General features: G+C 47.7%; 1 protein-coding gene across 3 annotated transcripts in view; it reads left to right on the forward strand.

Moving 5' to 3' along the window:
- PPP2R2B (protein phosphatase 2 regulatory subunit Bbeta) overlaps positions 1–24,560 on the forward strand; it is a 445,381-nt gene that overhangs the window by 394,471 nt on the left and 26,350 nt on the right. For all 3 annotated transcript variants that reach the window (XM_008691430.2, XM_040622264.1, XM_040622265.1), the window contains one exon: positions 11,636–11,800. In XM_008691430.2, coding sequence (XP_008689652.1) covers positions 11,636–11,800 — 165 coding nt within the window. The remainder of the gene's footprint in view (positions 1–11,635; positions 11,801–24,560) is intronic.

The following is a 24,560-nucleotide window of genomic DNA, read 5'->3' on the forward strand; positions in this document are numbered from 1 at the left end:
AAAGATTGCAGAGAGCCGCATTCGGGAGGCTCTTTGGGGCCAGGCCCTAAAATAGCATGAATTCCATTGGTTAGAAGTCAGTCACATGGCTACCTCTAACTGCAAAGGAAGCTGGGAAATGTAGTATAGCTATGCATGTAAAAAAAAAATTGGTCTTGGTACACAGCTAGCTAGTCTCCACCACAGAAGAGTGCTTGGTAGTTGCCTAAGGTGCTTTTTTGAGTTTTTATTTAAATTCCAGTTAGTTAACATGCGGTGTAATATTAGTTTCAGGTGTATAATATGGGTGATTCAGCAATTTCGTACATTGCTCAGTGCTCATCACAAGTGCTGTCCTTACTCCCCATCACCTGTTTCACCCGTCCTCCCACCCACCTCCCCTCCAGTAACCGTTACTTTGTTCTCTCTGCGTAAGAGTCAGTTTCTTGGTTTGCCAAGACGTTCTAAGGAAGGCAGCTTTAAGCAAGCAGTGGCAGTGACGGAGGCACTGAGACCTGACCCTCAGGACCATGACTGGCCCCTGTTGTTGATCACAGAGCAGACTCTACCTACTATCTGAGCCTCAGAGAGCCTGCCTACAGATTTTGCCTGGAAGTATGGCTGCTAATAGAATGAATGTGGGTTGTGGTTCCCTTTCTCCTTTTACATCTTTTCCAAGAGCCAGGAATCTGCTCAGACTCGGCTGCTGTCACTCTGAGTGCCTGCTGTCCCCAGTCTAGGTGACATGTTTTCTAGATTTGCCTCTAGGCCTTCAAGAGCGAGGGGGGTTTCTTTAGGTGTTTTGGGAGACAGCTGTCTTGGGGAGAATGCAACGGGGAAATATTAATAGCACAATTTAGGTTATATTCTGCAGATGTGTGACAGCCTGCCAGATGCTGGCATACAAATGAGACTGTGCCATTCACCCTTAAAGCAGCCATATGTAAAATAATCATTGTCATCATGAGAATGATGATCGCTGATATCTATATAGCTCTTTTCAACCAAACCGCCTTAAGCGCTAAGCTGACGGTACAAACTGGGACCCTTTTGCCTCCTGTCACTGAAGTGTAGCCACCTCTGGGGTAGGAAGCGACCAGCTTTGAAAACACCCTCAGAAAAACACCAACCAGGAGGCAGCTCTTACTAAATCATACGTTGTTGAGCGCCATTTCTGTAATGCCTCTTATCCACAAGGAAGGCTGGAAAACATGGTTCAGAATAGAATAACGGGGGTTGCCGGAGCATGGTAGGAGTACCACTGGGGAGGTAGTCAAGGTGCTTCTAAGCACTATGTGGACTTTCTCATTTTCAAAATTAGTATTTATGATCATGACTACTAGAAAATACAGCTATCATAGCAGTCTGACGATCTCATAGATACTGAAAAATCCACTTAAATTACAAAGTAAGTATATATAAAGAAAAGTAAATAGTAAGATAAGTAAGTAAATAGTAAGATAAGTGGTCTTGCAGTCTGGCTAAAAAATAAGTCATGACTTCCACTGCCTGGCATTTGGTATGACACTGGCATTATGGTTGTGAACACAGGCTGTGGCGTTCTAGAAGCTCTGAAAGTCCTGAAGTTCACACTCAGCTCCACCACTTGCTGAGCTTGGTAACCATGTAAGCTTTAACATGGCTCTTAATTTATCCTCTGTCTCATGATCTTTAGAGAGGAGCTCTATCAAAGAGGATTGTGAGAATTTTTTTAAAGATTATATTTTATACATTTATATTTAAAAGATTTCTATTTTTAATATGTATATGTGGGTAAATTTTATATATAGAATTGACCTTTGGACAGCATGGGTTTGAACTACATGGGTCCACTTACAGATTTTTTTTTTTATGAATGCAATACAGTACTATAAATGTATTTTTCTCTTCCTTATGATATTCTTAATAATGTTTTATTTTCTCTAGTCCCCACATTGTTCAAGGGTCAACTGCATATAAAATATATCCATATATGTGTGTAGATATACACACACATAAACATATATGCTTAGGCCAGTCTCCTGCTAAATGAGTGATAAACAGTTTACAAAACAAGAGTGATTATCATGGAAAAAAAGGGGGCGCCTGGGTGGCACAGCGGTTAAGCGCCTGCCTTCGGCTCAGGGCGTGATCCCGGCGTTATGGGATCGAGCCCCACATCAGGCTCCTCCGCTATGAGCCTGCTTCTTCCTCTCCCACTTCCCCTGCTTGTGTTCCCTCTCTCGCCGGCTGTCTCTATCTCTGTCAAATAAATAAGTAAAATCTAAAAAAAAAAAAAAAAAGAAAAGAAAACTAAAAAGTTGAATGTTAGTATGGCGGATTCTATTCTGCTGATTTCATTATCTGGGTCATCTCCATTCTAGACTCCTCCTTTGGTTTTGCAATTGATGCTCTTTTCAAGATGTTGCTCCTTATATCCTAGTTACCACATATTTGCAGGGTCTCTGGGGTCCAGGGCCTTGTGTTCAACACCAGATCAGATTGAAGCATTCCTGGCCTTGTGACAGCTTGAATCCTCTCCCTTCCCTCCATAGCCAGTCTGTCCTTGTCTTATGTAACAGGTTCTGTCTTGAAGTGGTCAAACTTTGGCCTTAATGGGTTAACTACTTTAGGACAATAATAACTCATTGCTAGATTAGTGATTTTCTAGGGCCAGAAGCAGCCCTAACTTTTCAAATTAGTTTTCTGTGGTATACTTATGATCCTTTGAACGCTCTTCTCAAACTAAGAATGAGTTCACCTGGGCCTTTACCTAGTCCAATATGGGACCTACTGATAGGCTCCTGTCAAGTAAAAGTAAAGATACAGCCCTCAACAACTGTATTCTGAGTACCTAGTTTGTGCCAAGCACTGCACTAAAGCCATGGAGATATTAAAGTGAAAAGAAATTTTTTGCTTTCAGAATGACATTCATCAAATAATCCCACTAATGAGCATATAATTACAAACAGAAGAAAGCCCTGTGAGGAAAGGAAATACAGTTGTGTGAGTGCTTCCTTTTTGAAATCTGATTCAGATGAGACAATAAAAGAAGACTTTGCAGAGGAATTGATTATTGAGTTGAGATCTGAAAGAGCAAGAGTATGAGTTCACTTGGCAAAGAGGTGGGGAGAGATAGGTCCAGCATGTACAAAGGGCATGTGGCAGAAGGGAGGATGACAGTGTTGGGGGAACTCTAAAAAGGCCATTGTGACTGGAGCCCAGAGAATGTGGTGGAGCATGGTGTAAGGAAGGCTAAAAAGGTCAGCAGAAGCCACATCTTACGGAAGTCTGGTCTCTGGACATGAGACAGAGCATCTCTGTGAGGGAAGACATCTGGACTCACAGGGTGCTTCATTACTGACCTTGGTCTTAGCAGCCCTGTATATCAGCTTCATCTGTCAACTGAGCTGAGGCCCTTTTGGACTTGATTCCCTGCACAGGGGATGGTATAACCTCAACTCTTGGCGTCTGTCTCCCTATAGTACCATGGACAGCGGTCTTCCTTTTAATATGGTGGGATCCTGCCTGGCAGGCTTTGAAGGAAACTGTGGGGCCTGATACAAGTTCATCTCCCTTGTCGCTGCTCTGGCTTCCATCCATAAATGTACATATGACTGTGAGACTGGCATTTAGTGTAAAATGAGAGCATTCCAGTGACACCGCCGGCACACTGGTCCACGTGTGCCGGGGCAGGCTCCTCCTTCCTGTATTACACGCAGCCTTGGTGGGTTTTCGAAGGCCTGGTACTTTGCTTGTGTGACTGCTGCCCCTCTGCGTCTGCCATGCCTGGGCTTTATGAGATGAGGGATTTCCCTCTGCACGGGGAAAGCCCCTTGGACCTCATGGTGTCAGAGGAGAGGGCAAGAAAGCAGCTAGGCAGAGTTCTTGGGCTTTCTGAGAGTCCTTAGAGCAGTATAGCTTAGTATGTTAGGAATGCTTCGTAGTTAGTAGTAGTTAGCTTAGTAGTTAGACTCAGGAGTCACAGTTACTGGACTTGAATCCGGTTTTATCTCCTAAAATCTGTGTGACCTTGACAAGTTGCCTAACATCTCCCTGACCCTCCATTTCCTCATCATTTAATGGAGATAATAACACATGAATCTTGTAAGGTTGTTGTGGGTATTAAATGAGATCATCATGTCAATTTCTTAGTCAAGCGCCTGGCACAGAGAGGAGGCTTAATAAATCGTGGCTATTATGATCTGTAACACTTCCCCAGCCCCCTGTTCTTCTAATCTTGTTGCCTGGCTCCCATTCTTTGCTAAGAAAACCACAAGCGAAATGATTTACAGTATCCAGGCCTAGCATCTTGACCTATTATTGACCTACTATGGATTTTCTGCATTTTAAAAAACTATGCCTAGAGAAGGCTGCTAAGTCACAGTGAATTTAAGTAAAATCCATAGACATTTATTGAACACTTACTATGTGTACTGGAAATACCAAGATGAATAAAACTCCATCCCTGATATTATGGCTCTTATAATCTGAAGGGTAGATGAATCAGCCAGAGTTCAACCAGAGAAGCAAAACTCTTGGGGGATCAGCGTGTGTGTGTGTGTGTGCCTGTGTGTCTGTCTGTCTGTCTGCAGAGAGGGAGAAAGGAGAGGAGGGATAGGGAGAGAGACTGACTTATTATAATGAATTAACCTTGCAGTTGTGTGGCTGGCCAAGCAATTCTGGGATCTGTAAGGCAATCAGTCAGGAATGGAAAATCTCACGTAGGCTGGAAGAGCATGAGCGTGATTTGAAGCTTGTCCACACATGGCAGTCAGGAAGAGAGAACAAGTGTGGGCCCAGCAGTCTTTGGAAGTCTCTTCCTCAGGGAAGGCCTAAGCTTTCCTTTAAATATCTTCCAACCGATTAATTCATTATCCCGCCTGGGATAATGTTCCTTTGATGAACTTAAAGTGATCCTATTGGGGCCTTTAATCACATCTGCAGAATTTCCTACAGTCGATTCCCTTACCATAGCACTTGGATTTGTGTTTGAATAAGTGGGAGAAGGGGTGCGTGTGTGTGTGTGTGAGAGAGATACACAACAGCTGCTTCCTCTCTTCTGTCCTCCAATCTTCCTGAGCCCATGTTAGCCCACCATAACCAGAAACATCCTACAGAGGGAACACTAAGGATTCAGCCTAACCAGGTGACATATCACAAAACCAGCGAGGCGAGTATGTGGACAGAGGGAGACAGACATGTCACCATACTAGGGAAGATGAGACTAACAGTGTTTGGAGCTTGTATTAAGTACCAGGTATGTTCTACACATTGTCTGTGGCAGTTTTCTGCCTCTTTTGGTAGATGAGCTAACAAGTTTGTTCAAGTTTCAAGATTATATAACTGGTTACAGACTTGGGGATTAAAATCTCCGTCGCTCTTACTCCATACTCCAGTGAAACATACTCTATCTCCCCGTCTCAAATGACTCAGTTAGTACTAATAATATGGATCAGGTGTGAGATGTATTCAAGGTGGGTGGGTGCACAAGATAGGGAGAGTCATGAAGAACAGGCTAGAATGCATCATAAAGAAAGTAACATCTGAGCTGACGTTTGGAGGAAATACTGGGTGTTTTCTGATGGTGGAATCAAGCTCCATGTCATGTGAATAGTAGAGAGTCTGTGGTTATGGGATTTTCAAGCCCCCCCCCCCAAAATCAGTAGGGTCATCTCAGCGCAGTGTCCTTTGTAGCTCAGTACGTACTTCTAAGCAGTGACTAATACGGCACTGTGTGTCTCTTCGTCAGTCTCTCCTATTGAGCCCAGCAACTGGCAAACCCTCCATCAATGTTTGCACATTGGCTTTTTTTAAGCTCTTAAAAGAGGAATATCCCTTAGAGTCCTCTTCAGAGATTGCCAGTGTCTTATCATCAAGTGACACATCCGTTCAGCTAACAAGATCTGGATACTTTGTAATCAGTACTTAATATCCAAAGATTACATTCAAACTTTGCAAAGGGAAAAAAAAAAAAATTCATGTTCCCTAAAAGGAAATCCAACTCCAATGTGGTTAAGGCTGTTACCCACCTTCAGTACTGGCTGACTCTAACTGCAGCAGCATGAAAAACTTAAACTGCTCTTGAACATGGGTGTCTTTCCCGGGTGAACATAGACTCCACTCTCTAGCCTGGCCTGCAGAAAGGCCTCCTTTTTGGCTTTTCTGCCCTTGATTGGCTTAGGCAGGGCTTACAAAGGAAATGAAACAAAACAAAAACAAAAAATCTTGTCATTATCAGCAAAATCAGCACTGATAAAGACAGAAGCATACAAGGACATCAGCTTCAAAAGCCCACAAAACAAATGCATAGAAAGCTATCTGTGGAAAAATAAGTGGGGTGGGTTTTTTTTTGAGAGATGGGATTATTCAGTCTACTATAAATCCATTTAATAACTTTCTCCATGAAATTATTTCATAATCAAAACTCTCAGAGGTTATTGGAGTAAATAAGATTATGCCCATTCAAAGGTGAAAAAATTGAAAGCCAGAAAGAGAAAATGGCTTTCACATGTTCTGCGAGCAAAACAGACTTGGAATCAAAATTGAATTCCAATCTCCTGACCCAGTTTTGTTATAATCAGGATATTTATCACAGTATCATCTTGAACTTTACCCATGGTGATGAGGCTCCTGGTCTCTCACCTCTCTCAGATAGTTCTAACACGAGAAAACCACTTTTTTATGTTTATTGTTTAAAAATAAGTATTTATTGTGGAGATTATTAGAATCACCTATAATCTCACCACTTAGTTTTGGTTGTATATACAGGGGATTTACATCACAATTTTAACATCATGCTAGCTAATTCAACTATAAGGGCTGAGAAAAATAAATAAATAATAAAAGAGAAAAAATCTTAATTCTTTATTTATCCAGGAAGCCTTCTTCTGTTCAGTCTAGGACATACACACACCCTGTCCACCCACACACGTACCATTTCTCTCTCTCTTCCCTGCTTGCTTTTTCTGCTTAGCAGTTATTACTCTCTAGTATATTATATATTATATTTATCTGCCTTGCTTCATGACCATGTCCCCTGCTAGGATACAGGCTTCATAGATCAGGGGGAGTTTTGGTCTGTTTTGGTCATGGCTGTATCCCCTGTACCCAGAAAAGTACTAGCAGGTTCTTTGTAAACATTTGTGGATTTACACGAAGGAATGAATGATTGAGCGAATGGTAAGGGTAAATTACCCTTTGTAAACTAGAGTTACTAAAGGGTAACTTATATGCTGACCTTCCATCTAATCCCTGTAAGATACTGACCACATTTCCTTCCACTCTGTGTTCCCTCTCTCTCTCTCTCTCTCTCTCTCTCTCTGTGATTTTTTTACATGATTCTTGTCAGACTGTGTATATGTTTTGTATCTAACTTCTCTCAATAATATATATAAAATACCTTGTCTTTTTCTGTCCTGAAATACTACGTGATTAAAAGAAAATGTGGAAATAGTAACTGATAAGTGAAAATTCATAGACCCACCCAGATAAAACTATTACATTTAGTATCTTCCCTTTTAGCTCATCATTTTCAGAGTATAAGTTTTAATTGACATTATGATCATGCCACAGATACGATGTTTCATGGCTTTTAACAGACTTGGAATTACATTGCAAAAATCGATTTAATGAGGTAGATCAAAATTTACTTAATCATTTCCCTATTTCCATATATACAGTTTATTGTCAATCTCTTTCTTTTATCATGTTGCAGTAGACTTTTTTTTTTTTTGGTAGAAAGCTTTTTCTAAATTGGAGATGAAGGAAATGACTTTTGAATGGCCCCCGTGCTACCCCTTAGCGTCCTGCCATTACCCTCTCCATTCCCTCACCCCACTGATGATGTAATTTATGACTCTGGCTTCTTATTTGTTTGAAGCCAGACCCTGAAGGGGTGACCTCCCAGTGTCTTCAATTATTATCTTAAATGATGCCTTAGGCCCTGCCTGGCACAGCGATGCCCTCACCTTCCCTCCTTCTGCCTTCCAAGCATGGAGCTCAGCTGCCAAACTAGCTGTGCCCCCTCCTGTCCTCAGAGCTGCCTCCAGAGTCCCAGCAGAGAAGCAGATTAACCCCTTTTGTTAGGAGACGTAATTTGTCTGGGCTCAGCATTAATAAGGAATGCCATAAGCAGTTGGGGTCAGGAAGAACAGATCTGTCAAGCCCCAGGGTTAATTTAATAGCAATCTGTTGGCTGTCTGCCTTGTATATTAGCCGTGAATCCAGGGCTATGTTTTGTTTTTGCCATTTAGTTCTTTGGGACAACAGGGAAATAATTTGGATAGAGAGCTCTAAGGCACAGGGAAGAGAAAATTGACTGTCAAAATGCATCATTCCGTTTTCAAGATAATACAGGAAGCCACGCACTGCTTATCTCTTTTCTCTTTCCCTCCCAGCATGAAGGGCAAAACCACGTACGCTGAAGGCTTGCATCTCCCTTTAGAGCAGAGTAAGCGGAAAGGCCTGGGTTTCTGGATGATGCAGATGGGAAATACCCCGTCCCATCATCCCCATCAGCCACTGTATTTTTGGTAACTAGTCTCCTCCCTCATGTTTTTAGAACTCAGCAAATCCTCCATCAGTGAATAGTTCAAGAAATCCCATATGTTTCTGTCCCAGTTTATGGTTCAAAAAAGAAAAAAATACTTATCACATCATAGGACACAGGAATCCCGAGACAGATGCAGTGTCCAAATTCTGATTCTGAAAAATGTGGCCACGAAAGTGGTCAGTGAATTAAAAGAACACAGGCTGCCCTCTGGGATTAGCCAGAAGGAGCTTCCAGAGAGCCAGAATCACTCCGGTCAGAATGGCTGTCTCTGGAAGGGCCCTTCCTCAGGGGAGGGAGAGTAGTGTGTGGTCAAGAACCCAGGCTCTGAAGCCAGACAGACCAGGTTCGAATCCCAGCTCTGCCCCCTGCCAGTCCTGTGACCTTGGTTACTTTACCTCGATTACCGCGTCTTCCTCCGCTGGAGAACAGGCCTGTTAATAGCACTGACCGCACAAGTCTGAGATGAAGGTCAAATGAGACAATGCGTGGCGGTCGGTAAACATTAACTGCTGCCTATTGCCCTCTTGTTGTCCTTGTCATCACGGTTATTAAAGATAGGGTTAGAGTCATCCCTGAACCCTGAGGAGTCAGACATTCTAGTCAAAAGGGTGATGCTTGGGGATGAGGGACGATGGGGAGGCTTACAAGTCCAGCTTGGGTGGGAGGGAGGGAGCCTGGATCCAGAGGAAGCAGCCCGAAGCAGACTCCGTGTGCACAGCCCCCGGGGTGCTGTTCTGGACACCGAGGGGGTGTTCCTTCCTGCTCTCACAGATATCTTTAAGCACTTCGTCTTCACACATTCTGACTTAGGGCTTTATTTTTAGGTAAGAAAGAAATAACAGGAGATGTGACACTTCCCCATCCCACACAGCCAAGATCCCTTCCAGTGAAGCTTGTTTTTAGAGCTCTGCTGCTAGAGGTGGAGAAAGCTGACACCAGATTTTCTAGCCCTATTTTAGGAAAAGAGAAACAAGCTCCCTGGCACGGTAGGCTCTGGAGGCTCTTTCCGGAGGTGATGGGATCTGACGGCAGCTACACACTAACCTCTGCTCGCCCCATCCCGAGCCTAGCCGTGGCTACCCGCCCGGGGCAGGGGGGCAGGAGAGAATGTCCGAGATGCAGCTTGGGGCCTGCAGGGGGGCACAGCCTCCTCGTCCCCAGTGTGTGGCGCTAACTGCTGTCGTATTTATAACTCAGGCAGCAGCTGACTTGAGAGGTAGTCTTTTATGAGTCCAGGGGAACTGCATGCTCTGGAGACCCAAGTCCTATTTGCATCTGGGTTTGGTGGGGGAAACTGTAGTAAAATGTAGTATTAGTTGAGTCTCAAACTAATTGTAGAAAGCCCCCACAGGGCTTGTAAGAGATCACTGAAGGGGAAAGAGGCACAACCACCTCCCGAGTCTTTATTGCGACAGATCTCCTGCGGGAGCGTAGGTGACGTGCAGGAACGGATGACTGTCGGGGCTGTGTGACTAAAAATGCAAGCGCATTTCCTTGTACCTCATGTATGCTCTAGGGAGGGGACTGTGCTACTAACTTTATGGGAAGCATAAAAGGTTTTCTTCCTTCCCAGCCTAATGGCAGAGTCTGTGTGGCGTTACTCCTTGTCGAATCAATGCCCTGTTTCCCAACACAGGATGGACAAGCTCCCAGCACAGACGTAAACGTTTTTTATTTTAATTGATAGGCATTTAGTTCATCTACATTATTTAAAATGTAACCAGCTCCTTCAACCCATGATTTTATGAATGTTGGGTTACAGCTGAGACAAGGCTAAGGGAACAAAGGGAGTCGATAGAAGCCGATCGGAAGGACACATGGTAAGCAGATACCAGCTGGTGAGGTACACATGGGGTGCAGTCACGAAGGTGGCTCAAAAGTGATGAAGTCTAGGAAAAGTGGGAATCGCTTTGGTCAGCTTTCCCATGTGACAGCATCTATGTCACGAGGCCAGTTCCTTTGCAGGAAGTTGCAGGTCCTCAGCAGCTCAGCCAAGTGCCCCCCAACCTGCACACAGGTCCCCTGAGCTCCGGGGCGGCACAGACCTATTCCCTCCCACGTGCCAGACGTCCTCCTGAAGGTCCTTGTGCCCATTGAGTCACCTCCATAATTCAAAGGGCCGATGTTTCATTTCAATATACAAGGATGTGGTCTTGAAAAATGGAGTTATAATCATTCTTGACCAGAAAGGAAAATATTGTGGAAAAACAGATGATAAAACAAAGGTATATTCCATGGGAGGCTGAAACCGTCCCGCCGTATACTGGGGGGCTTTTCTCCAGGTGCTTAAACTCCCAGCCAAGCTCTAAAGGCAAATCACAGCTTATGGAAGCTTGAGGTCCTATGTATCTTCAGTGAGGAAATTTTGCATAATTACTCGAGAGCACAGGTTTTACACCTGGGAGGAAATCCTGGGGCCGCCCCTCCAGCTGTGGGACACGGGCAGGCCCCCCCTCCACCCCTGACAAATGGGGATAAGGAAAGGACAGGTTATAGAGCTGTTCTGAGGATTAACTGAACTAAAGTACACGATCTGCTTTGCACGGCAATGGGCCTATCGTCAGTGCTCACTAAATGGCAGTAGCAGCCGCTATTATTCTCACCGCGTGTTATTAAAGAAGATCTCAGGGGTTTCATGGAACAGGGTTCGCAGGCTACCGTGGATATCATTTATCAGCCCAGGAGTCTGGGGAAAGGTTCAGGTAAACTGAATTATTTAGTTGGAATGGGGCTAGCTTCTTCACACTGTTGTCAAAGGAGAAATGAAAGTCGTTGCTGCTCAGCACATTTTAGCGTGATAGCGTGAGCAGATAACGTTGATGGTCGATGGGACATGTTCTCCGTGTTGTGGAGGACGAAATACTCCTAAGGGGTCAGGAAACCTGAGTGCTAATGATGCCTCTGAGCCCCGGGCCTCCCCAGGCCTCCCCAGGCCTCCCCGGGCCTCCCTGGTCCCCCTCTGCCAAGACCAGTAAGCCCCCGCCATGTGCTGGCGGCGTTACCCAGAGGACTCCCTGTGTGCGGGAAATGGTCGCAGGTTCCACGAGCACCAGTGCGCGTGGCTCCTTGCCCCCGAGGCCCTGCCCGCTCGTCCCGGTGCCGTCCTTGACCCGCCTGTGCCAGATATCGTGGACATTAAGCCGGCCAACATGGAGGAGCTCACGGAGGTGATCACGGCGGCCGAGTTCCACCCGCACCACTGCAACAGCTTCGTGTACAGCAGCAGCAAAGGGACGATCCGGCTGTGTGACATGAGGGCGTCGGCCTTGTGTGACAGGCACAGCAAATGTGAGTAGCGAGCCGCGCACGTGGATGGGGTACACGGGGAGGGCGGGGTGCGCGGGCCCCAGGCCCCTGACCTGCGGGAGGAGGAGGGGAGAACCGAGAGGACTTGGATCCCCCTCCCCACCTGACACCCCCTGGCAGCCAAGCCTGGGCATTGGCCTGACTCCGGAGTCCGCGCCACATCGGGTGTGTTGGCACACGTGAACCCTCGCGTTCAGTTCCACGAGCGGTCGCGTAAGGCTGTGGAATCCAGAGGTGAATGAGACGTGACCCCTGTCACATCACCTTGCATCCTGACCCGAATTATGGTTTAAAATCGCTCTGGCTGCTCTGGGGAGAATGAGCCTGAGGAGTTACCGGAAGGGGGACCAGTTTGGGGATCACTGTGATATGCTGGCGGGGGTCAGGGGATGAGTGTGGCCCGGACAGGGGTGCTGGTGTGCGGGTGGACAAGGGGGCTGGTAGCTTGTGGACAGATCTTGGTGGTGGAGCTCACAGGGCCTGCTGGACCGTGTGAGAGGCCAAGAGTATGCAGGCAGTCACGGACGGTGGTCGGGGATGGTGACAAGGTTAATCATATTCTACTGCGTATTTTAAAGTTGCTGAGAGAGTACATCTTTAACAGTTCTCTTCACCAAAAAAAGAATTTGTAACTCTCTGCGGTGATGAATGTTAACTAGGCTTATTGCTGATTATTTTGCAATGTCTGCATATATCAAATCATTATGCTGTATACCTGAAGCTAATACAGTGTCATATTTTGATTATATATCAATTAAAAAAAAAAAAAGAATAGCACCTGCAGGAGGGGGTCAGTGCCTTCCTGGAGAGGGTGTGGCTCTGGGAACCAGAACTCTGGAAGTCCCAGTGGTCTGAGTGGGAAGCAAGGAAAAGCTCCAGAGAAAGGGGATGGGTTAACCAAAGGACAGGCAGATTCACAGGCCAGAGTCGTGCTGGTTTTGAAGGCATAGTGGGAGAGAAGTGGCTCCAAACTAGTGGGGACTGAGTGCTTAGAAGCCAAAGGCTCTAAGACCTCTGTGAGCGGGTGAAGCCTGCTGGCACTGACAGCGAGTGCTGGGGTAGATGGGATGGGCCTGGAACTTTCTAGAAAAGAAACTGCTCCCAGAGTAAAACTGCCTGGAGGCAGTGATCATCCATGTCGAGTGTCAAGTAAGTAACATGCAGCTGCCAATATGTTTAGGCAGGACGAGAGCTCTTTTTGTCCCCCCATCACCTTTGCTCAGTGCTTTTTAGCCTGTATGGTTGGCTGTAAAGACCCAGAAATTAAGACTCTCTCCCATTGTCCCAGTTTCCAATTTCAATCCCTGTCTGACATGACTGATAGGATGACAGTGTCGGTGTATGGCCAGGAGAGGGGTGCATCTCTGCATCCTTGTCATCATTTTTGCTTGCTCTTTAGGCGTGAGAAGTATCGCACAGGAGAGCTGGTGCATAGAGTGTAGTGGCGTGTAGATTGTGGGTTCTGGAGCCGCAGAGACCCAGGTCAGAGACAGGCTTCACCCCTCCTGAGCTGCCTGACTTTGTCCAAGTTTCCCTAACCTTTCTGAGCCTGTTTTCTCATATGCAAAATAGGTAAAACAGTAACTTCCATCCCATGAGTTTGTCATGGGGCCTAGATGAACTATTAACAATCGTGTATTCTATGCTTACGGCAGATTTCAATTCCGATTATCTACATTTCAAGTGCTCAGTAGCCACCTGTGGCTCAGAGCTATCATATTAGTACCGATCTAGGACATTTCCATCACGGTGGGAAGTTCTATTGGAGAGTGCCTCTCTAGACTTGTAGCTCTTTGGACCTATTCTGTCCTGTTCATAGCCACCTGTGGCTCAGAGCTATCATATTAGTACCGATCTAGGACATTTCCATCACGGTGGGAAGTTCTATTGGAGAGTGCCTCTCTAGACTTGTAGCTCTTTGGACCTATTCTGTCTTGTTCATAGCTGTTTCCCCAGCACCTAAACCAGGGCCTGGCACATGATAGGTGACTAATAAATATTTGCTCCTGTGGGTGCTGGCACTGATCTTCGAGCAGTACTTACTTACTTACATAAGCCAGCAAGAGGAAACGTGTTCAAGGCAGAAGGATCAGCATGTGCAAAGGTCCTGAGGCATGGAAGATCATAACGTTTGCCAAACTGCAGGGTGAATGATACGGCTGGTATGTGGGGAATGACTTGGAGAAGGAAATGAGTTGAAGCTCAGGAGGGATGCAGGAGCCCGACCGTATGGCCATCTTGAAGAACTCGAATGTTTTCTCAAAGTCAGTGAACAGCCGCTGAAGTAACCAAGGGAGTAATGGGATCAGGATTTCTCCCAGTCAGAGGTTGGATTCTGAGTGGGAGAAAAAAGAGACAAGGAAACAAGTTAGGAAGATACTATAATGTAGACAGGGATTTCAAACAGCAGCACAATTGAATTTGGGGCACATAGTTCTTAGGGGAAGGGCGCTGTCCTATGTATCAAAGAATGTTTAGCAGCATCTCTGGCCTCTCCCCACTGGTCGTGAGTGGCCAAAGCAAGTCGGGAAAACCAAAACTATCTCCTGATGTTGTGAAATACCACAGGGGGTGGGGGGGGTAGAATTGCTCCTGGTTGAAAACCACATATCTAGACTAAAATTCCGTGCCAGTCCTTTAGCATGGTTTTCTTCTATCTGTGATGTTATCTTTTACTATTGAGAACTCTGAGGGGTCCACTGCAAAGGTAAGTCATCTCCTACATTCAGTGCATTTAAAATTTGGCTTGTGACCTAAGGTGTACCCAGGGAACATTTCAGGAACAGTGTGCAAGGCATTGTGTTGACACCCAAATGAGTGATGGAGACAGGGGTTGGATGTTCAGGGGAGGGTGAGACACTTGGAATAGACATCACGGGGAAAGCAGAGGCTGAGTAGCTCTGTGGAACACACGGAGGATCTGGTTAGGTAGGAAAGAAAGGGCAGGGAGTGTTCTGGGCAGTGCACACAGAATGGGCAAAAGCCTGAAGTTAGGAAGTGACATGGAACCTTCATAGAGTCTTAGTAAGATGTGTCAGGTTTGGGGGAATGAATATCAAAGAAAGAGGTGAAAGAGGGGTGATGGTTCATCTCAGGTTGGTCCTTGAAGATCAAAGTCCAACGTGTATGCCTCCATGTATTCATTCATTCACGTATGCATTTGTTCATGCATTCACTGAGTACGACTCCATACTCGGAGTCTGGCTCCTGTGGCAGCCAGCGCTTCTTAAGCTTTTCCAGCGAGTTCACACAGCGCGGGGCAGGCCGTCGTGAGCCTAGCTGCATGGAGGAAGGGCATCCAGCAGCAGTCCAGCCTCTCCCGTAGGCCTGGGTGGCCCAGCCCACCCACACAGACAAAACAGCGGAGGCTGGAGACCCTGGGGGGAGGTGCCAACCAGCCACAGATTTTCTTTGAAGTCTTGTTTTTCTTTCCTAAAATTTCACGTGAATTTTGCATTTTATTCCCATAAAATGTCTATTTTTGGTTTAATTAAATAATTGCATTTCTACCCCACTCCCAAATTTCAAGGAAAATTGATGTTCCCCAAAGATGCAGTGTTTATCTTCTGGCTTTCTGTAATGCCTGGTGCGTCCCCGTAGCTTCCTCCTCCTCAGACATGTACATGTGCCCCAGTTTGAGAAACGCAGTCCCTAGTATGTGGAGAGAGATTTGAGATTATTTGGCTGGAGAACAAAGTTTTATGGAAGATGAACACAGTGGTGGTAAAGAAAGGAGAATCAAAACATTTGGTTTTCATCTCAATACAAAGGAAATCCATAACTTTCGAAGGAAGGTGGCTATGGAAATCAGAAGGAAGAACGAGGAAAAGGAACTTTTAAAAAAAAAAAATCAGTGGGCGACGTAAGCAGTATCAGAGGTTGGCATTCATCGCGCACAGATACTAGTTCATTGTCCTTCCCTGTAGACCACAGACCCTCTGAGGAGAAGAACTAAATCTGTTTTACTCACATCCCATTGCCTCCGCCTGGCACAGAAGTAGGTGCTCGGTAAATACTTATTCAGTAAACGCCTAAATGCCTGATGGTTGACATAAATGGCACGTGGAACAGGGACCGGTGAGAAGCCACACGGGAGCAGAATAGCGGGTTGGGATTCAGGGGGGACATGCTCTGGGTGGGGGGACAGGAGCTGTCTCGGGGGCAGGCCTCTCTGGTGAGTGAAAGCAGAACCGGCCCGTAGGGTCGCGGACCCAGAGTGGATGTGGGAGACGGTACGAGGGGCACCGTTGTGCTCACAGCCCAGTGTGGCAGACACGAGCCTGGGCTTTGCATACAGACCCAGATATTGAGGAATAAATTCACTAGGAGGTTTGATGAATCCTGAACCCTAAAGGGTGGGAAAAGGACAAGGCCTTAGAAACTCCCAGAGCTGGAAAGGTTTCAAGCAGAAGCTTTGGAATCAGAACTCCACTCTGACGTTCAACTACTGTGTGACCTCGGGCAAGCTACTGAATCTTTTGAGCCCCAAGTTCCTCATTTGAAAGTAGAAATCATCAGTACAGCCTCATCGGGCTGGTTGTTCTTGAGAAGTAAACGTCATCACATGTGTAAGCACCTGGCGTCTTCCGGTCACACAGGAGGCAGTAAGGGGCACAGAGGACCCGAATCCCCCTGTTCCAGGCCTGCAGCTGGGGCGCAGTGCTAAAGCCTCAACCCTTTTTCCAGATATATGAAGCCCCACTATTCACTTGTTTAAGTAGTTTTGTTGAGCCCATACGATATACATCGGATACTTTACAAGGCTGAGGACACAATGATGAGTGAAACCACACCTGGTTTCCTCCCTCTTAGAGCTTCCTGTCTTTGTTAGTGAGGGTTCTGTAGTTAAACAGAACCAATAGGAGGAAGATAAGTAGATAGGTAAGTAGGTAGATAGATAGATATCTCATATATATGTATACGTGTGTACGTGTGAGAGAGAGATTTATTACAAGTGTTTGGCTCATGGAATTACAGAGGCCGACAAGTCCCAAGATCCACAGTGATACAGCAGGAGACCCACAAGAGCCAGTGGTATATTTCCAGTCCAAGTCCAAAGACCTAAGATCCAGGAGAGCTGATGGTATAGTTTTAGTTCAAAGGCCAGCAGGCCCGTGACCCAGGAAGAACCAGTGTTTTCAGTTCAGATGCGAAGCCAGCAGAAATGACTGCCCCAGCTGAAAGAAGTCAGGCAGAAGAATTCCCTCGTGTTTGGGGAGGGTTGTCAGCCTTTTGTTCTGTTCAGACCTTCAACTGATTGGATGAGACCCACCCACATTAGGGAGGGCAATCTGCTTTGCTCAGTCTATCAATTTAAATGTTGAAGCCATTCCAAAATACTTTCACAGAAATACCTAGAATAACGCTTGACCAAATATCTGGGCACCCTAGTCAGTTTGATACATAAAATTAACCTCACACAAAGGAAGAGAAACACATTCATCAGGGAGGGACAGACAGATAGAACATTGTAACTGTAAAAAGTAGTATGAAAGAGTGGCCCATGGTGCCAGGAGGGAAGGAGACAAGGAGTCTACACCCCAGGCAGTGACCTCCGAGCTGTGACCTGACCCCTGAGAAGTTCCTTGTGAAAGAACAAGGAAGAGTTAACGGGCCTATAGAAGCAGGAGGCATGCTCAGCCACACACTTAGGGCCCCCCAGGAGCTGCTGCTCCCTGCAGCCTGGGTCACCCAGCCCTAAAGAGGCAGAGCCCGGGGACAGTGCCCAGGGAGGCCCAGGAGCTAGCTAGAGGCCTATGGGCCTCTGCCGCAGCCCTGCCTCGCCGCACTCCAGCCTGACACCGACAGCAGCAGTGCTCTGAACCGCCAGCCGCCAGCCTCCTAATCTAATTAAGAAGCGAGCAAAATTCATTTTCCTGACTCGTCCGAAGTGCCGACCTTCTTCAGTGCACACCCCCCTTTGTTCGGCTCAGCGGCGGCAGCGGCCCTGGCTGCAGCCGGCTGGGAAAAACGAGCTCCATCTGACCTCTCGCCTGACATTTCATATTGATTTTCTCCATCCTCCTCAAACACCAGCCTTCAGCCGACGACGGCTCAGCCAAGGTGTGTGAACAGAATTGAGACAGTTCATCAGAGTTCAAAATGAAAAGCAACATTGGCTTTCGGAGATGAGCTCTGAGAAGGAGAGTATTTAATAACCGTCGGCGTTTAATCAAAATGCCGAGGAGATCCGTGTGATCAGAGCTGCATATATTAATTTCCATATGTCCCTCACTCTGCACACTCAGCAGGGGTTGGAAGGGATGATTCGCTCCCTCATCTCTCTATTTTTTTCCTATCCCTTCTGGCGGTAGTGACAAGGGTTGCCTTTGCAGTTTGAGATTTTAATGCCTGAAACGATAGGGTGCGGATGGCCGCAGCAGTCGGCTGGGCTGAACCATGCTTTTCCTTCTCGATGCATGATTGTTGGCAGGTGAGTGAAGAAACCGGCCAGGTGGGACAAGTGACAACCGAGGAAATGAAAAAGAAATGACATCCGAACTCCTTCCCAGTATATTGCATGCGTCTGGTCCCTGTCCACCTCTCCGACCACAGCTCCCCATAGTCTGGCCACCCGGGCCTGCTTCCTGCGCCTCTAACACACCCAGACCTTTCCTGCCTCAGGACCTTTGCACAGGCTATTCCTCTGCCTGGAACGCTCTCCCAGCGTGTTCCCACTTGTCTGGACTGTTCTCATGTTTTTAGATTTCTTGGAAAGTCTCACCTCCTCAGAGAGGACTTCCCTGTTTACCTCATTTGCACCCTATGCATATCTCATTACCCTGTTTTTTTCTTTTCTTTGTTCATAGCATTCATCCCTAGATGTCTGCTCTTCTTTCTCTGTCTCCCCAACCAGAATGTAATCTCCACGAGGGCAGGGACCGTATCTTACCGACCACAGAACTACCAGTACTTAGTGCAGTGCCAGCTAGAGCAGTGCCAGCTACAGTTACAACTGAACCTCTGTGGCTGGAAGGCCGGCAGATGGGAAAAGACAAGTGAAAGAGGGTGTTTTCGTGTACTAGCATTGCCATAGCAAAGTACCACAAACCGTGGGCTTCAACTCCCAAACCTAATTGTCTCTCGTGCCAGCACCAGAAGTCCTGTGTCAGAGCGTTAACCGAGTTCGCGTCTTCAGAGTGCTGTGCAGAAAGGGCCTATTCTAGGCCTTTCTCCCTGGCTTACTGATGACTGTCGTCTCCCTGTGTCCTCACGTCATCTTCGCTTGGTGCACATCTGTGTCCAAAACCCTTCTTCTGCTAAGGGTACCAGTCGTAATGGATTAGGATCCGCCCTGGTGATGTCATTTTAGTTTAATCCCCTCTTTAAAGGCGCTTTGCCCAAATGCAGCTACATTCAGACGTATTGGGAGTTAGGGCTTCAACATAGGAATTCGGGTAGCGAGGGACACAGTTGAGCCCCTGATAGACAACATGAATATAGTCAGGAGCAGGGGCCCTGGAAGCAGTGGGGCAGGTGCGGATCCCAGGCTCGCTAGCTGTGGTCAAGAGGCCGGTGAAATCCTCACGTGGAAATGGAGGGGGGCGTCCCCCGAAGGGCCCTAGAGATCAAACTTGCCAACAACCTGTGGACGCAGTTAAACATGGAGCAAGTGGGCGGTGATTAGGCTAACTGTGAAGGGGGGCCGCAGGCGCAGCCCCACCGGGAATGCAGCAGAGTGAGGAGAGGAGGTGTAGACAGAGGCTGGCATGCAGGATCGAGGTCAGAATCCTGAGAAGCCGCACCTTACCTCTCTTCCACATTCCCCCAGGGCTGGATCTGTGCTTCTCTGGTTGGAAGTCTGTGGATAGCAGGAGAGCCCTGCGGGGAGGCCTTAGCTCCAGAATGGAAGCACAGGGTTCCCTCCGCACGCACCCTCTGACAGCCTCCGTCTCAGGTACTGGGCTGGGCGAGGCCGTGCACAGCCCAGCAGGATGCTCCTTGTCTTCGTCCGTTCAAGCTGCTGTGATAGAACACACACTGGGGGCTTAAACACCCCACATGTATGTCTCTCAGTTCTGGAGGCTGCAGGTCCAAGATCAAGGCCCAGGCAGATTCATTGTCTGGTGGGGACCTACCTCCTGGTTCACAGACAGCCGTCACAGTGCTGTGTCCTCACATGGTGGGAAGGGGGAGGGAGCTCTCTGGGGACTCTGTTTTATAAAGGCACTGTTCCCATTCGTGAGGGCTCCACTCTCAAGACCTGATCACCTCCCCGAGGCCCCACTTACAAATACCATCGCACTGGGGATGAGGACTCAACATGGGAGTCTGGCAGGGGGACACACTCAGTCCATAGCATTACCTGCGAGCACAGGCCAGAACACTGTTGCTTTGTTTCTTCGCTTCCTCCAGGTGAAACTGACAGTAGTGCGTGAGCTCAGAGCCAGTGTCGGGGAGGGAAGTCAGTCTGGTGCCCACTGTTAGTCTGTGCCCATGGCCTAACTGGGTGACCTGGAACAGCTTACTTAACTTCTCTGTGCCTCAGTTTCCTCGTCTATAAAATAGGACCAGTGGGAATGCATGCCTTCTAGGATGCTTGTGAGGCTGACAGGAGAGAACACCATGAAGCCTTAGAACAGTGCCTGCCCACGTGAGCCCCATGTCAGATATGGTTGGGGTGCTGGTGTTGTCCTGCTTCCCTTCCACGCATGTCTTTTAAGAGTGGGGACAGGAGCAGCGGCAGTGACAGCCATTGATGGAGTCATATCAGGGTCACTACCTCAGCTAACTTCTGGGGCCTGTTATGACGTCCAGAAAGTAGGCCAAGTCGCAAGCTCATTCGACGTCCCGACAGCCTTGTGAGGGGCATACCATCGTCAGTCACGTTTTACAGATGACGAAGAGGAAAGATGATACTCTGATGGCCACCAAATGCCCTTCTTATGACAGAACACCAAATTCTCCCCAGCGACAGAGCTGGGGTTTGATCCAGACCTGCACCCCTTAACCAGAACACCAGAAATCACATACTCAGCTATGAGTTATTCACACCTGGTCCCTCCTGACTTGACAGAGCTCCCATGCCAGTGGGACTGGGCGACGGTGAACATGCCAGTGCACAAATAAATACAACATTTCACCCAGTGACAAAAGCTGTCGGATTAAACAGAGTTAAGGAGTAGCTGGGTGGAGGTATTTGCATACGGTGGTAGGGCAAAGCCTTTGAACTGAGACTTGCATTGTCAGAAGCAGACAAACAGAGATAACATCGAAGTATGAAGGCCCTCACATGGGAACAACCATGTGTGTTGGAAAAGTCGACAAAAGACCGGTGGATGGAAGCCGGTGGGCCAAGCCGCAGAGTGGAGGATGAGGCAGAAAAGGCAGGTGGGAGCCAGAGGAGGTCATCTGGTAGACCAGGCAGAGCACCTGGATTCTGTTTAAGGTGAGGTGGAAGCCAGTAGGCGGTTCTAAGCAGAGAAGTGGCTAATACTCTGTTTATGGCCATAAAAGTGTTCTCAAAGAAAAGGGGGTGGCGAGCCTGGGAGCAGAGAGACCAGTTAGCAGGCTCTCACCTCAGCCTGGACAAGAAAGGATAGTGACTCTGACCAGGGCGGGGGCATGCGAGGGGTGGTAAGTGGACAGATGCCGAACCACCCGAGGAGAGAGCTCAGCAGAGCCGCTGAGAGGCTGGCGGTGGAGAGGTCTAGAAAGAGAGGAGCCTAAGATAACTCATAGGTTTTGTTCTGGAGTGACGGAGGCATAGTGGTGACGTGCAGTGAAACGAGGAGACTGAGGCAGGAACAGGTTGCTGTGGAAAGACCGAGCACTGTCTTTGGGATGCGCCAGCCTGAGGTGTGTCTGACCCATCCATGTAGGGAAGTCTGCAACACGTGGACACCTGAGTGTGGACGTCAGAGGAGAGGTGTGGGCTGAAGAGAGAATTGAGGAGTCATGAGCTGCTAGGATATTTAAAGCCATGGGGTGGGGTGAAGTGGTTTAGGGGAGAGGGTGTCAGTGGGGAGGAGCAGACAGTCTGGGACAGAGCCTAGGGCACAGCGACTTCGCCAGTGCAGTGGGGGAAGAGGAGGCGGTCTTTGACCGGAGGCTGAGTATGAGCCACCAGGGAGGTAAGAGGGAAATGGGGGCTGCGGGAGAGAGGGGTGGGGGCAGTGGTGTGGAAGCCAAGAGAGGAGAGAAGGCCAGGGTGAGGGCCCAGGGCTGCTGTGGGCAGCGGTGACGGGGTGGGGTGGGTTGAGCGGCTCTGGAGCCCCAGGCCCCTTCCCGGCTGCAGCGGTGAGTATCCTGCGTAGAGTCCCCTCTTTCGGCAACCCGGCCCATCTGCCCTGGCAGCAGAAGACGTGACTACCGAAATCCCCTCATTCAGATGAAACCAAGGCAGGCTGCCTGGTTAGGGACAGTCAGCACCCACCCTGCTGTCCGCTTACCTTTGCAGTCATGGGGCTGGTGTGACAATGATCTGACGTTTTCATTTGTGGGGGAAAGATGGCAACACTTGAGGCCATCAAGTCTGAGATGTTTTAGTGAATAGTATAGTCATTGGGAAAACATCTGGTTCTCTTGCGGACGGGGTACAGTTTGCTGCCCAGCCTAACAATCCAAATCAGAAATTCCGTTTTCCTCCAGAAGCATGTGCAGTGGAGGGGGATGGCTCTTCTGTATTTGGTGTAAGCCTCACAACAACCCATGAAGATTGGTTCTGATCACTCCTCTTTACAGACAAGGCACAGAGAGGTGAAGGCACTTGCCGCAAATCATACTGAAGGAGACAGCATTTGAACCCAGGTCTGCCTGCTTCCAAGAGAATTAATTCTTTTCCTGGCTCTTTGGCAGCTATCAAAGAAGCGTGACCTTTTGCTAACATCCAGAAGGATTATTTCATGGGGCTCCATTTTCTATAATCCCCATCGACTGGATCCCCCAGGCCAGTGGTTTCCACTTGCAGAACTAACTCTTCCCTTGCAGAGAATATGAAATCCACTGTCTCGTTCTTCACCCTCATCTACAAACTTAATTGCCAAGCCCTGCTTCTCTAGACCACTAGATCCCTTAATAAAGCTACGGCTCATTCCCCAGGTCTCTGACTGAATGTGTCCGAAGACATCAGCAACAATACAGCTGCAATGAATCTTAAAACCTCTGAGGTTTGACACAGCTTCCAAAAGGGGTTCCGTATTGATCAGGGACATAATTAACACTGTTTATTTTAGGGGAGGTTAGGTGAAAAGACAAGGCCCTTTATTAAAATGCTTTTGCCTGATGACAGGATTACAAACACAGAGACACCACCCCCTCTTGGGGAAAAGCCAGAGACTTGCTACAGGGAGTAGAATTCACCAAAACCAGCCCCCCCACCCCAACCCAGTGTCTACCCCATTCAAGCTTAGCAGCCATTAACAACTGAGCCACCAAACCCAAGTCACAGAGTAAAAATAGAATCCCTTCCCCCTTTCCCCATCCTCATTTCCATTTTTGATTAATTTAACCAGTTCTGTCAATTAGTCATCCTGGAGACTCCAGTTGAGTGCATTTTCCTAAGAACTGGAAGGCTTATTAATTTTGAAGGCAAGTGTCATTCATTAGCGGTTGACACCTTCCAGGCCTTGCTCTCTCCCTCACTAGGGGCCTTAGATGAGAAGGCAGCAGAGCCACAATGGGCTCGGGCACGTGGCTGCAGCCCCAGAGACACAGGACGGGAAAGGCTGGCCGTGACATTGTAAGTGGCCCTGCCTGCTTTGGGCTTGGAACATGTCAAAGCAACTTGCCGTCATCCTCATCCATGACGAGCCGTCACTGGCAAAGCAGTCACAGGCCCTGGGTGAGCATCCTGACTTGGAGGTTCAAGAGAAACTTCGTCAAGGGAATACCCGGAAGAAATTTGCCCCCAGGAGAAGCACTGACCTGGGCAAGATGGGTCTTAGAGTAGCCTGTCCGTTCCTACCACAGGTGACATCAGAAATTTCACCTCTTCCTCTGTGTATTAGTTTCCTCTGGCTGATGTAACAAATTATCACAAATTTCCTAAAAACAACATAAATGTATCATTTAATTGTTCTGGAGGTCAAAAGTCTGACATGGGTCCCACGGGTTAAAATCGAGGTGTTGGCAGGGCTGTGCTCTTCTGGAGTCTCCAAGGGAGAGTCCATATCTTTGTTTTTTGAACTTCTAAGAGTCTACTGCCATTCCTTGGCTTCTGGCCCCTTTAGCTGAAAGCCTGCGACGGTGGGACAAGTCCTTAGCACAACACATCACTCTGACTTTGCACTTCCGCCTTCCTCATCCGATTGTAAGGACATCTATGCGTGCATTGTCTCTGCCCAGGTCTTCCGGATTAATCTTAGTTTAAGGTCAGCTGATGAGCAACCTTAATTCCATTTATGATCTTAATTCCCCTTTGCCATGAAAGGTGAAATATTCACCAGTTCTGGAGTAGGACATGGGCATCCTTCAGGAGTCATAGCCCTGCCTATTACTTCACGTTTCGCCAAGTAGGACCCAGTGCCGTCCATCTGACCCTATCGGTTGAAATTCTGTTTCCATTGCTGTCTCTCCCACTAAATGGTTCCTGCCTTATGGCTGAAGTTCTTTATTTGTCCCTCTTGCACGGAGCCTAGTGAAGGTGCTGACCGTAGGCCTGTAGAACAGCTCCGGTCATGCAGTTTGATCAGTTTGCTCCCGGGGCTTCTCTTCATATAAATGAAAAGGCTCACACTACAGAGCAGCTGCCCGCACCTGTGTTCACTCGTTTCTAGCTTTGAGGATGCACTGGCATTTGCAG

The sequence above is a fragment of the Ursus maritimus genome, unplaced genomic scaffold (genome assembly GCF_017311325.1).
Source record: "Ursus maritimus isolate PB19 unplaced genomic scaffold, ASM1731132v1 scaffold_5, whole genome shotgun sequence".
Taxonomy (NCBI): domain Eukaryota; kingdom Metazoa; phylum Chordata; class Mammalia; order Carnivora; family Ursidae; genus Ursus; species Ursus maritimus.